This window comes from Arvicola amphibius, chromosome 5 (genome assembly GCF_903992535.2).
Source record: "Arvicola amphibius chromosome 5, mArvAmp1.2, whole genome shotgun sequence".
In the NCBI taxonomy this organism is placed as follows: domain Eukaryota; kingdom Metazoa; phylum Chordata; class Mammalia; order Rodentia; family Cricetidae; genus Arvicola; species Arvicola amphibius.
In genome coordinates, this window is record NC_052051.1 from 88,142,860 (window position 1) to 88,157,404 (window position 14,545).

The 14,545-nt window shown below is 40.2% G+C and overlaps 1 protein-coding gene across 3 annotated transcripts in view; it reads left to right on the forward strand.

The window, feature by feature from the left end:
• Positions 1–735: 735 nt before the first annotated feature.
• Positions 736–14,545, forward strand: part of Usp14 (ubiquitin specific peptidase 14) — a 34,004-nt gene continuing 20,194 nt past the window's right edge. For 2 of the 3 annotated variants that reach the window (XM_038329272.2, XM_038329273.2), the window contains exons 1-5: positions 736–943; positions 6,048–6,193; positions 8,054–8,086; positions 12,367–12,471; positions 13,610–13,713. In XM_038329272.2, coding sequence (XP_038185200.1) covers positions 928–943; positions 6,048–6,193; positions 8,054–8,086; positions 12,367–12,471; positions 13,610–13,713 — 404 coding nt within the window. In that variant the 5' untranslated portion in view covers positions 736–927. Of the gene's footprint in view, positions 944–1,178; positions 1,224–6,047; positions 6,194–8,053; positions 8,087–12,366; positions 12,472–13,609; positions 13,714–14,545 lie in introns of those variants that run through there. The other variant, XM_038329274.2, reaches the window with a different exon arrangement.

The following is a 14,545-nucleotide window of genomic DNA, read 5'->3' on the forward strand; positions in this document are numbered from 1 at the left end:
AGAAACCCTGCCTCGAAGTCCACCTTCTCAAAAACAAACAAACTAGCCAGAAATGTGATGAGTTAGTAAAAGGCAACAGACAGCTTAATGAAAGCACGGTACAGAAATAGATCCAGCTACACGTGGGAATACCAGGTTTCCACCTGTGGCAGCACAAGGGCCTCGAGGCCTGCGGGTGACAGGTGGTAGATCCGCATTGTGCTTCCGGACTGCGTTCCACCAGGCCTCCTCCCCCTTCATGGCCTGGATCTCCACTTTCACTCCTTTGCTAGTCTCAGTCCTTCCAGTGTCCACCTTTGCTCCTTCCGATACACCTCCAGGCTTCTCTCACCCTCTGCCTGCTCACTTTCCTCTACTCACCAGCGGGTTCCTCCCACCCCTCCATGGCCTATCTTCTTTGCTTCCTCCCCCCAGACCCCCGCTGCTGCTCCTCAATCTGCACCTCTTTCCTCATCCCTAGGCCCCGTCCGCTCCTCGTATCTCCTCTTCCTCCTTTCAGCATCAGGCCCCACCTCTTCCCTCAGCCTGCCCTGGACTCCCATCATCCTTCGGGCCACGCTGCTCTTCCCTGGCTCCGCCCCCACAGCTTCAGCCCGCCCCTCACCTCCAGGCCCCGCCTTCCTCCCTCACCTCGCCCGGCCGCCCCTCGTCCTCAGTCCCCTCCTCCACTTGGCCCACCCCCTTCCCTTTATTTCCCTCCCCCGGCCCCGCCTCTGCCCCGTGCAGTGCCTCCCCCTGCAGCGGCTCCCTGGGCGAACAGCGTGCTGCTGCGTCATCGCCAGTGGCCGGTTTGAATGAGGCTTGTCGCAGCGGAGCTACCGCCACCACCGCGCTTCGTCTCCGGCAGGCTCCACAAGCTGCTTCAGATCCCTCTGCCGCCTGTGTCAGACCCAGCCTCGTGCGCCGTTTCCTCCCTTCTGCCCCACCATGCCTCTCTACTCCGGTGAGCTCCCTCCTCCCTCTCGCTGCGCTCTCGCAGCCGATGGTAGGCCTCCGCCTAGGCCCAGCCTGCAGAGGCGCGCGCAGGGCACAGCCGCGGAGGGCCACTGTGGGAAGTGAGGGGTGGCCGCCGCGCGAGTCGGCGCCCAGCTACGCGTGGGAGCTTGTCCGCCGTGTCTCCGAGTGGGTGGGGTGGGAGCAGGGGTGGAGACACGGAAACCTCAAGAGTCGTGACTCTGCAGAATACTTTCTGTCGCCGACCTAGTGTGCTGGGAAAGGTGAAGGTGTGTCCTGGGGCTCAGAAGATCGAGCTGGTCGAGTGTGATTGCTTTGAGCTCCTGGATGCTAGCAGTGAAATGAGCTTGGAGGGAAGTTGGGGGAAGGTCCCGGGTATAAGGTTTGCTTGTCTTCTGCTTGGGGTTGCTTCAGTAGCTCCCTTTGCTCACCCTTTTGGTTCTACCGCCCCCTTTGTGCCAATTTCAGTTCTATCTCGAAGCCGTCTACAAATCAGTCTTTTTGATGCTTCGTTTTAACTTCAGCATACATTGCTTTAGACTGCGAAGATGCAGCATAGTGTTAGCTTCAAAGAGTAGATCAACACAAATACTGGCGAGTGCCGTTTCTTTCGCTTTGGCATTTGGCAGAAGTCTTTTTTTTTTTTTCTGGCTTTCCAAGATACTGACCAAGGATCATGTTTTCCTTAGTTAATGGACTTCACTTTTCCTACTCTTAGTCAAAATGGCTTCCAAAAATGTGTATGGCAACTCCAGTTAGCTATGGATGTGGTTTATTGATTATTCTGACTTCCACTTTGACATCCTTTATAAGACATTGATTGCTTTTAAAGAATTATATGAACCAAGAATAATAGTTAATCTTAGGATGGATTCTTTTATTTATTTTTTTTTTGGAGACAGGAAAAGGCCTAGCTGTGTAGGCCTAGCTGGCCTGGAACTCAAAAGATCACCCCCTCTCTGCCTCCCAGTTGCTGGGGTTAAAAATGTACACCACCACACCTGGCATCCTCTCCTTTATTTCTAATACTGTTTTCATTTGTCTTGTGTTATCTTTAGCTTGTACTATTATTTTTTTAATTTTTTTTAGCTTGTCCTATTATTATACATTACTTTAAAACTTGTAGGCCAATGTGGTGGGTAACGCTTTGATCCCAGCAGAGTTAGGCCGATCTCTTATTTTAGGGCCAGTCTGGTCTATAGAGCAAGTTCTAGGACAGTCAGGGAACCAACACAGAGAAACCCTGTCTCAAAAAAACCATAAAAGAAAGAAACACACACACACACACACACACAGACAACTTGTTATTGTGTCATTGGGGATCAAACCTGGGAGGAACTTGTGCATGCTAAGTAGAAACCACTAAACTGTATTCTCAGTGTCTTTGCTTTTTGTCTCTTTATGATTACAATTTATGCTATATTTGAACCTATTTTTCCTGCTACTGTTAGAGTTGTCTAATAATCAAACACACCAAGCAGCCTTTATTCTTTATTTAACTCTTTCAGGGATTACACATTGCATATATCATAAAAGACCAAATGTATGTTTTATTGCGCCATATACTACCCTCCTCCTCCTCCTTCCTTCTCCCTCCTCCTCCTCCTTCCTTCTTTCCCTCCTTCCCTCCTTCCTCCTCCTCCTCCTCCTTTTTTTTTTCTTTTTTGATGTAGGGTTTTTCCGTGTAGCCTTGGCTGTCCTGGAACTTGCTCTGTAGACCAGGCTGGCTTTGATCTCATAGATCTGCCTACCTCTGTCTCCTGAGTGCTGGAATTAAAGGCATGCACCACCACTGCCTGGCCATATGCTGCCTTTCCCACTTAACCCTTGTTAATAGCTTCCAGTTTCCTCTGTTACTTTCATTGCTATCTCAGAACTCATGCTAAATTTTTGTTTTCCTTGTGTGTTTTAAGAATACTTCTATTCTCTGACCTTTGCTTTGAGATTCAACTCAAAAGTTGGCAGTGATAATTCAGAAGTTAATAATTCCTCCAAGAAATCTTTCCTGGTAGGGTTATGGTGGTTTATATCTCTAGTCTCAACATTTGAAGCACTGAGACAGAAGGACAATACATTTTGGTACAATGTAGGCTACACAGGAAGTTCCAAAAAGCAAGATCAAACAGAACAATAAATAATACTTCCTTACTCAAGACTTTTGTTTAGTGTGTGTGTGGTGGTGTACACCTTTAATCCCAGCATTGGGTGGCAGAATCTTCTGTGAGTTCAAGGCCAAGCTGGTCTACATATCTAATTATAGTCAGGGCTACATAGTAAGACCATTTCTTAAAAAGAAAATTGTTGTTCTTTGAGCCTTTAGTCTTTATAATAAACATCATTATAACTATCACATCATCTCTATATTAAATGGGTAATGTTTTTATTATTAAATCAATGTTTATTTATTTTGTATGAGGTGGGTGTGCATGCAAAATGTGTTTGGTGGGCAGGGGAATTGGTTTCTTCTTCCACCATGTGGATTGTCTGATTGAACCCAGGTTGTCAGGCTTGGCAACAAGTGTCGTTACCTGCTGAGCCTTCTCTCTGGACCCATTATATCTGGCTTTAACATACTCTGTTGATAGAGTGGAGTCTGGGTCAGGAATTAAAGTTTTGATTTCTAGAAGTTGGAATTTGTTTTGAAATTTCCAATTTTGAAAAGACTCAGTTTTCAATGTATTTGCTTGAGTTTTATTGTTTACATATTTCAAAAGTTAGCTATTTGAAGTTGAGCCATGCTTTTTTTTTTTTTATAAAAAAAGTTTTTTTTATAAAACTTGCATTTTATAGACCAGGCAGGCCTCCACCAATTCACAGGTTCTCTTGTCTCAGACTCCTGAGTGCTGGGACTGAAAGTGGTCACCACCACTACCTAGCTTAATTTTTTCTTGAGGTAATTCATGCTTATTTTCCATCGCAACTGCTATTTTATGTTCACGCCAGCTGTGCACAGGATTCTAGTTTTCTACACCCTTACTAACCCTTGTTATTTTCTGTCATGAGAAACATTTGTGGGGGAGGGTAGGAGGGGAACAGTGAAGTACAAGTGCTTGTACGATCTGAGTTCCATCCCCAGTCCCCATCCACATTGTGGATGGAGAGAATCAACCCATGCAAGTTATCCTGTGACCTTAACATGCTTGCAATAGCATGCACACCCCATACATAAACATATATGCTCAGTAATAAGTAAAATGTAATACAAAGTTAAAAGACTTTTTAAATTATGTGCTTGCAGGCATGTGTACTCAGAAAGTTGAGGCAGGAGAATTGCCAGTTTGAGCCCAGTTTCAGCTATATGCTAAGACTAAAACCTCAAAACCCCAAATAATGGAGGCAGGGAGACCAATAGCTAACATATGTAGCCAACATTTCTTTGAATTTTTTTGAATACTTGAGTATCTCTTTGCTTGGGAAACAACCTTTCATTTTTCATACACCTTACTTATAATTTAGAAGTATAACACTTTTTAAAAAAGAATGGTGCGTGTGTTTGCACATGTGCACACATGCCAGTTTGTGCATGTGCAGGCACACATTCTGAGAAGACAACTTTTGGGAGTTCCACACTGAGATCTGGAAATTGAATGCTGGTCATCAAGCTTGTAAGCCAAGCATCAAGCTTTTACCCACTGAACCATCTCATGGGCCCAAGAATTGTTATTGTTACAACTCTCTCTCTCTCTCGCTCTCTCTCTCTCTCTCTCTCTCTCTCTCTCTCTCTCCCTCCCTCCCTCCCTCTCTCCCTCCCTCTCCCCCTCTTTCCCTCTTCTCTCCCCTCCTCCTCCCCTTCTCCCTCTCCCTCCTCTCCCTCTCTCTCTCTCTCTCTCTTTTTTTTTTTTAATCGAGACAGGTCTCATGTAGATCTTGCTGGCCTGGAACTCTGTAGAGGGACAGACCGTGAGCTCACAGGAATTCACATCCCTATGCCTCCTGAGTGCTAGGATTAAAAGTGTGCAACTACATACTCAGCCTGAATTATAATTCCTTACCCTGTTTTCAGTACTCTTTTCTTCCCTCAATTTTTTTTTTTTTTTGGAGACAGGGTTTCTCTGTGTAGCCCTGACTTTCCTAGAACTAGCTCTGTAGAACAGGTTGACCTCAGACTCACAGAGATACACCTGCCTCTGCCTCCCAAGTACTAGGATTAAAGGCACGCACCACCACCGCCCGCTGAGATTGTTTTTTTTCTCCTCACGATCTCTTTTGTCTTTCCAACAGTGTATATTACTTTAAGTAAGTGGTTCTCAACCTTTCACAGGGGTTGCCTAAGACCATTGTAAAACAGATCTTTACATTATGATTAATAACAGTAGTATAATTGCAATTATGAATTAACAATGAAAATAATTTTATGTTTGGGAGCTCAGAACAACATGAGGAACTGGATTTAAGGGTCGCAATATTAGGGAGGTTGAGAACTGCTTTAAATGGTTCTTAAGCTAACCATATCCTGAAGGCTAGGAACTTTATTCTGGGAAATAGTTCAGTGGCATCAGAGGTTCATCTTAATTTACAGAACTTATTGGTGTATAATTTAGAATACTTGGATGGTATTTAATAATCAATTTTGTGACATGGATCAATCAACTTCTCAAGTTAGTCTCTTCTTTCCCCTCCGCTCCCTGTCCCATTCCTTCCTTTCTTATCTCCCTTTCTTCCCCCCTTCTTCCTTCCCCTCTTTTATCCTGCAGTGCTGGAAATTTAGCTCATGTCATCTATATGCTGGGCAGATGCTGTACCACTGAGCTGTGTTCTCAGCATGCTTTATTTATATAATGAGAAACCAAATTAGATCCAGTAAAATTTTGTTTTGGGTCCATTGCATGTACATTACTCATTTGGGAAATAAAACAACGAAGGATATATTTTGACTTTTCTTTTTGGAGGGTTGGGATTGAGACAGGGTCTCTCTGTAGTCTTGACTGGCTTGAGCCTCACAAAGATGGCTTGTCTCTGTCTCCTAAATGGTAGGGCCTGGCATATTTTCACCTTTTAAGAGTTATTCCCTAAGTATTTTCTGAATTTCTGAATTTGAGGTCTATAAATTTAAAAAGTATGTAAGTGAAAAATAATTATGTTTTTGTTTACAGTTACAGTAAAATGGGGAAAGGAGAAATTTGAAGGTGTAGAATTGAATACTGATGAGCCTCCAATGGTGTTCAAGGCCCAGCTTTTTGCACTGACTGGAGTCCAGCCAGCCAGACAAAAAGTTATGGTTAAAGGAGGGACACTAAAGGTAAAAGTGATCTAAAATTTTATTAATACTGCTTATATAATTAATACTAGACACTATGATTATTACTAATGTACATTCTTGGAGACATGATCTTATGATGTAGTCCTGACTGGCCTGAATCTTCCCAGGTAGATCAAGTTGGCTTTGAACTCACAGATCTGCCTGCCTCTGCCTCCTGTTTAAACTGTTCTAGTGGTGTTGTGTATGTGAGAAACATCATGTCTATTTCAAAATATAATATTGCAAAGTGTCATTTAAAATTTTTTTCAGTAGATAACTCCAGTGGACAGGACTATAGCATCTTATAATTATGTTTGAATTTTTCTATGAAGATGTTTATTTTTGTTGTAGACTAGTATAAAATGGATTTGCATATCTTTGATAATGTCATGTACAGATATGGAAAATTTTATGTGTTAAAAATACACAACCAGGGGCTAGAGAAATGGAATAGTAGTTAAAAACACTTGTAGGCCTCGCAAAAGACTCAGATTTGATTCTCAACACCTACCTGGGGGCTCACAACTAACTGTAACTGGAATCCTAGGGGTCTGATGCCCTCTTCTGACTTCCCAAGATATCAGGTATGCAAAACATGCACTCATACACATAAACTATAGAATAATAAAAATACAACAGTATGGGTAATTTGGTTTTTTTTTTAAATACCATAGTATATATTTTTATAATGTATATGAATGTTGAAATTGAGTTTAACATCTTCATCAAAGCCCTGGTTTTCAAATAATGGGACACTTAAACATTTTCCCTCCGTTTTCTACATTTTAAAGAAAAATTTAAGAAATCTACATTTTTAAAGAAAAATATTTTTCTCTTAAGAGTAATTACTTTAATACCAGCGCTCAAGAGGCAGAGGCAGGCAGATCTCTCTGAGTTCAAGGCCAGCCTGATCTACAGAGTGAGTTCAGGGACAGCCAGGGCTACACAGAGAAAACCCTATCTTGAAATACTAAACCAAAAAAAACAAAACCAAAAAAAAAAAAAAAAGAAGAGTAATTAAATGTTGTCGGGGCTAGAGAGATGGCTCAGTGGTTAAGAATACTTGCTATTTTTCCAGAGGACTGGGGTTCAATTTCCAACACCCACATGGCAGCTCACAACTGTCTGTAGCTCCAGGGGATCTGGAACCCCTCATACCAGACGTACATACAGGCAAAAACACTAATGTACATTAAAAAAATTCATTGCTATCTAACTTTTACCTAGAGATGGGAGGATAAAAATGCTTATTTAAAAGGAGAGAAAAGCTATTTCCCTTCTTGTTCCTCTGTAATGATCACACAAACTCTGTAGTGAGATTTCAAGATTAGCAGCCTTTGACGAGGGGCCACAAAATGATGAGTTTTTTTTCTTTTATTGTTTATAATACCACATAAGAATAGAATAGCAGAAAAATATTTTTGTTGGGTTTGATGTGACATTCTGGAAGAGCTGCCTGCCTGCCCTGTTTGTTAGGAATAGATATTGAGGAGAACTTGTTTACTTCCCAAATCCTATCTTTGGCCTTCAGGAACTTGGATAACTAGTTTGTGCTGAGTTGTGTCCTTTAGTTTACTTTGGACTATAGCAGAAAATACTAATTTAAAACAGTGATTAATAATAATTAACATTTATGATTTTCCATCTCTTTCCACTGTATATTAATATTTTAAAACTAAGGTAGCAGAGCATCAGAGAGGTTTAAGTTAAAAGACATCGAAGTTTGTGATGTATACAAGTCAAGCTGGTCTGGATTGAATTTCTAGTTTTGGGGCAGGCAAGTAAATTTTAATTTGAGGTAGCTTCAGATTTAATAATTGTGCAGAGGTGGTTAAACATTTTTGTTTGTCTTTGAAATAGGACGATGACTGGGGAAACATCAAAATAAAAAATGTAAGTATTAAGAACACTCATTGCAATGAAATGACCCTGCTATTTCACCAAAATAAATCCTAAGAGCCCCTCTTAAATGTGTATTTCTAGTTACTCAGCATCATTTATTTATAATTCTTTGGTTTAAGTTTTTATTGAAAATCAAATACAGGTCTATCTATGAGCTATTGTCTCATTGATCTAGTGGGTTAAAGTTATAGTAGTATCATGAGGTCTTGATAGCAAAAGCAAATAAGCCCGTATGAAATAAGGTATTGTGAATTCTCTATACTTTTCCTCTTCAAAAATATATTTGAGTTCATTTGTAATTTTAGAAGAAATCATTTTCTTCAGGTTTGACTTTGTTTGAAAATTATAGATCTTTAGGTCAATTTGGAGAGAATGAATCTACATTTGACTACTAAGTCTTTGAATATGGTATGCTTCCTGTTTTGTTTAGGTATTTATTTTGTTATAGCAGAGTTGTAGTGTTTTGGTATAGAGACTTGGCCTGACTTTTGTTAGATTCTAAGAACTTTTAGAAATGGTTTTATTCATCTTCACTTTATGTGCATTGGTGTTTTGTTTTCATATATGTCCGTGTGAGAGTGTTAGATCCCTTGGAACTGGAATTAGACAGCTGTGAGCTGCCATGTAGGTGCTGGGAATTGAACTCATGTCCTCTGGAAGAGCAGCCAGTGTTCTTAACTGCTGAGCCATCTCTCCAGCTTCAGATTCTAGAATTTAATATTCTGTTGCTGTTGAAAACAATATTTTTAAAAATTGTTTTTTAATGGTCATGACTAGTTTTAAAAATATGATTGCTTTTTTTTTCCATTTTTTTTTTATTCTGTGATTTTAACACTTGATTGTTCCAGTAATGTTTTTGGAGCTTGCTTTGAGGTTTTTACATACACAATATCTGCAAATAATGAGTTTACTCTTCCCCTTTCAGTCATCACGACTTCTTCTTCTAGATTCTTGTTAGAATTTTTAGTATACCGTTAAATAGAAAACAGTGAGAGTGGATATTTTATCTTAATTCACTAAGATTTAAAATTATGAATGACTGTTAAATGCTGTTAAGTCCTTTTTCTGTTTGTTAAAATGATCATCTGATTTTTTTTAATGCTTTGTTCAATTTTACTGTTACCTATCACCCATACCCATCCTCTGTCGTTGGTACTGGGGATGGGACTGTGGGTCTGGTGCATGCTAGGCAAGCTCTTTACCACTGAGGTACATGCCAACTGTGCTCTCATTGTTTCTTAACCCACCCCTCCCATCCAGGATTTCTAAATGTTGCCCATGTTGACTCTGAACTCCTGGCTCAGGCAGTCTTGCTTCAGCCTCAGAAATAGAATGAAGAATGTGTGTCTGCTTGGTATGGTATAAATGCCCTTAATTCTAGCACTCTGGAGGCAGATATAGGTATATCTCTGGAAGGTCCAAATCAGTCAGAGCTACATAATTAATAAGACTCTGTGTCAAAGAAAAAATGTGCAGTAAACCCCAACGTGTTGTTATGGGCTTTTGACCATTGATATTTAGCATGTTGGGACATTAAAACTGAGATATTAAAAAATATTCTTTCTTGTAAAAGTAATTACAAAGGGAGTTGGCAGTTGGATCCATGGTAAATCTTTGCAGCTAAATCTGGAACCCGAGTTCAGTCCCTGGAACCCACATGGTAGAAGAGAAGTGACTTCTGCAAATTGTCCTCTGAGCATCACATGTGGTACACACAGATGTACTCTTACACACAATCTCACACACACAAATACAGTTAAAAATCAAAAATAAGTAAAAAATGGAGAGACGTCCCTAACCCAAATTCTGAGTCAGCATTTGCAGCACTGGCACCACTCAGTGGACATAGCAGCTCCATGTTCTTCTTGTTCTAATACAGGGCACCAGCTCTATGCGGAGGTGAAGAGTTAAGTATTTTAACCCCCTCCTTCCCGAGACAGGGTCTCACTATCTAGTCCTGGCTGGCATGGAATTCTCTTTGTAGACCTTGAACTCACAGATTCGTCTGCTGGGCTTGAAGGTATGTGCCACCAGGCCTGGTTGTGAAAATAATTGTGGGTTAATAATAGTTCTGAAAGAATCTCAGGTGCCAGTGGAGTTCCCAGACAGCACTTTGAGTACTGTGACCGTTTTGGAGGAGGACATATTTACCTCCTTAATGTACTGCTGGGTTCTGTTTCTTATTTAGGATGTTTGTATGTATGATCATGAGACATGTCAACCGTCATTTTTATAGAGACAATGTCTTGAGTAGCTCAGAGTGGCCCTGAACTCTGTCTGTAGTGGAGGATGGCCTTGAACTGATCTTTCCTCTGCCTCCTTGTACTGGGGTTAGAGGCCTGTGCCACCATACCTGGCTAGTTTGTATTTAATTTAATTAATTAATTTATTTATTTTTGGTTTTTCGAGACAGGGTTTCTCTGTAGCTTTGGAGCCTGTCCTGGAACTAACTCTTGTAGACCAGGCTGGCCTCGAACTCACAGAGATCCTCCTGACTCAGCCTCCCGAGTGCTGGGATTAAAGGCGTGAGCTACCATGGCCCGGCTGCTAGTCTATATTTTTATTTTATTGTCAGAATTATGCTGAACTCATTAAGAGAGTTGGAGAAAAATTTCTCCTTTCTGAGTGAATTAAAGATTGATATTCTTTACATATATGAAATCATTGACCAGTGAATTCTTTTAGACCAGGAAACCCTTGTGGGAATTTGTGTGATTAATTTTAATTTTTTTAACAGATTTTTTTATGTTAGTTTTGGTGAGGATATTTTCATGGGAGTGGGGAGAACATTGACTAGTTCTTGCCTTCCACTGTTTTTGAGACAAGTTTTTTTTGTTGTTGTTGTTGCTTTGTAAGGCAGGCAAGTTGGTCTTTTGAGCTTCTGGGAGTTTTCCCGTGTCTTCTTGCCTAGGAACACTGGGATTAGAAATAAGTGTTACTGTGTCTGGTTTTATATGGGTTCTGGGGATTTGAACTTAGGTCCTCATGCTTGCATGGCAAGTGCTTTAAGACCTGTTGCATTTATCTTCCAGCGCTAGAGGATAGCTTTTAAAGACCTCCTATGCCAGGTATTTGCAGATCATCCTGCTTATGTCTCCAAGTTCTAGAATTATAAACTATAGGTGTGTGCTGTCTTGCCTAGCTTAATACTCCTTCCTGTCTTCTTACTGATTATTGGCATATTTAAATATTTGCTTCCTTAGACGGCTTTGGAAAAAGTTTCGTTAGTGATGGTTTGGTATTGCTTTGCTGTTGTGTTATGAAAAGTTCATGGAGCTCCCCCAGATCCACTCCTCCTCTGTTTCCCTTTAGAGAAGAGGCCTTTCAGGGATGAGTACACCATAATAAGGTACAGTAATAGTAGGCACATACCTTCATATCAAGGTTGGATGTGGCAACCCAGTAGGAGGAAAAGGGTCCCAAGAGCAGGCAAAAGAGTCATAAAGGCTACATCCATTTCCACTGTTAGGAGTCCTATAAGAATACCAAACTACACGACCATAACATATATACAGACGACCTACCTCAGACCCATACAGGCTCTCTGATTTTCAATTCAGTCTCTGTGAGCCCCTATGAGCCCTGCTTTGATTCTGTGGACTGTGTTCTGGTGGTGTCCTTGACCTCTCTGGCTTTTAAAATCCCCTTCCTTGGTGTTACCTGATCCCTACCTAATGTTTGGCTGTGGGTTTTTGCATCTGCTCCCATCAATTGCTAGATGAAGCTTCTGATGACAGGTGGACTAGGCACCAATCTATGAGTATAACAGAATATCATTAGGAATCATTCATGGACTTTATTCATGTTTGGTTCTGTCCTGGGTCTCTGGACTACCTAGCCTCTGGTTCCTAGCTATCCAGGAAGTATCAGGTACGGGCTCCTTTCATGGTGTGGGTTTCCAGTTGGACCAGGCATTGCTTTATTGTTGTTGTTTTGTGACAGGGTCTCAAAATGTCCTGGAACTGTGGAGACCAGACTGGACTAGAAGTCAGGGTGCCCATACTTTGGCCTCCCAAGTGCTGTGGTGCCCAGCTCATAGATGTTCTTAAGGTTCTAAGTTTGCTCATCTTACTAAAGAAACACAGGCCCATTTAAAGTCACTCCCTCCAGCTACCACCAGAGCTAGGTTGCCATGAATCTTTTTTATGTAGATTTACCTTTCTTTGGTTAGTAGAACCATGCTGTAGTATGAGTTCTTTTGAGTTTCCCTTTATTGAACATAACATTGTCAACTTTTAAGTATTTTCATGAACTTATTTCTTTTGTAACAGGGAATGACTGTACTAATGATGGGGTCAGCAGATGCTCTTCCAGAAGAACCCTCAGCTAAAACTGTCTTCGTAGAAGACATGACAGAAGAACAGTTAGCAACTGCTGTAAGACACCAGAGTTTATGTTGGGTCACTACTTTTTGAAAGACAGTTATTAAGATGCCTCCCAGAAAGTAGTATCTAAAGGCTTTGATTTAATTACTGACATTGAAGTGTGTTAGCAGTGAGCAGAATTTTAATATTTTTGAAACTAGCTTAAATTTGTCCCCTAGACAGGTCATCATAAATCTCAGGAGTTCATTGATATTGTATACTTTGATTATTATAGCTTTCCTTCATTTACATGTGGTTTTAACTTAAGCTTAATTTCTATTTAGCATTAAATGTAACATTCCTAATTCAGCGCTTATGCTTTTAGACTTCAAAGCTATGAGATATTAAAGACCATTTTTACAGATGGATGTGTTATATAATGCACACACAAATATACATATATCGATATATAGTAGATATGTATTTGGAAGATAATTGTATTGAAATATTTACTACTTATGAGCAAACAGGATCAAAGAGAAGTTTAAATGATAGGATATTTAAGTTCTTAATACCTTCCATGTTAAATACAGTTTATCTTTTTTTTTTTTTTATGGTACTGAGGATCAAACTGAGGACATGCTAAATAAAGCAAGTACTTTGCCACTGAGCTATGGCCCGGCTTCTATTCCAAAGTGCAAAATCTATTATATCAAAATCAATATAGAAAATGGTCAAGACTTGTCAAATTAAAATAGACACACACCTAGTACTTTACATGTTTTGGAAGTGAAGGGATTTTTGAGACAGACTGTGTTGCCCAGACAATCTTGAATTTATGATGTGCCTTTCTTCTTACTATTGAGATTGCAGGCATGCACTACCAAGCCCAGCTCATTTGTCTGTCTGTTTTTGTGTATTTGTTTTGAAGTCTTTCTACTGCATGTTTCCTACAAGCCTAGAAAAGATGTAGAACTGATAGGCTGTGCCCCTATTATCTAGAAAAGAATTAGACCAGAATTGTTTCTGGCATGATGCAAGTAAAAGTTATCTGTTAAGGGAAATGAAAGAACACTGTTTTAGTGTGAAGGTAGAATATTAGTTGATAGGGCTGGTAAATGATTCTTGACTCATAGTGTGAACTTTTGTGATTTATGTATGTTATGTCCTTTTATAAATGTGTTAATCCTACTCCATCCCCTTTTATCAGATGGAGTTACCATGTGGATTGACAAACCTTGGTAACACTTGTTACATGAATGCTACAGTTCAATGTATTCGTTCTGTGCCTGAACTCAAAGATGCCCTTAAAAGGTAAGACTGAAAAGAACTGGTTTAGTCTCTGAGTAAAGGTGGCTTACTTTTGGATGCGTGCCCCTACTTTCATAGCATCTTCATTGAGACACTTATTACCCCAGGTCGCTTTTCATGTACACATGGTTTTTATCCACAGAATTGTACGACTGTTACCTGCTTTGAAAACCTTCCCTCTTTTAAGAAAAGAAATGTGGCCAGGCATGGTAGTGCATACCTTTAATTCATTCAGGAGGAAGACACAGGTTGATCTCTGGGCTTAAGGCTAGGCTGTTCTACATGTGAGTTGCAGGCCTGCCAGGGTACAGTAGTGAGATCCTGTCTCCAATGAACGAATGAATGAATGGACATGTGTACTCAGTGGTAATCACATCTTTTATTTTTTCCGCCCATCTTCAGCAATTAATTTACTTTCTATTTTATAAATTTGTCCATTTAGGGGCATTTCATATACATATAATCATATAATATGTGGTCTTCCAGTTGACTCTGTTCATTTTGCGTAATAGTTTCAAAGGTTCATTCATGCAGAACATGTATTGCTCTTACTGTTTCATGGTATACACATATAAAAATTTTTTTATTAATTTTGTTGGTAGGCATTTGGCTTGTGTCCACTGTTATGAGTAATGCTGGCCTGGACATTGTGCTACTTTCCTAATGCTGCTATAGAATACTGTGACTAAACTAACCGCTTAAGGAAGAGAAAGGGCTTGTATAGGAGGTGCAGCTTAAAAAAAGCATTGGAGGAACAAGATTTATTAAGACACTTAGAACTATTTTCTTCATAGGAAGAAAATGCTGGAGTGTACTTACTTACTCAGCAAGTCTA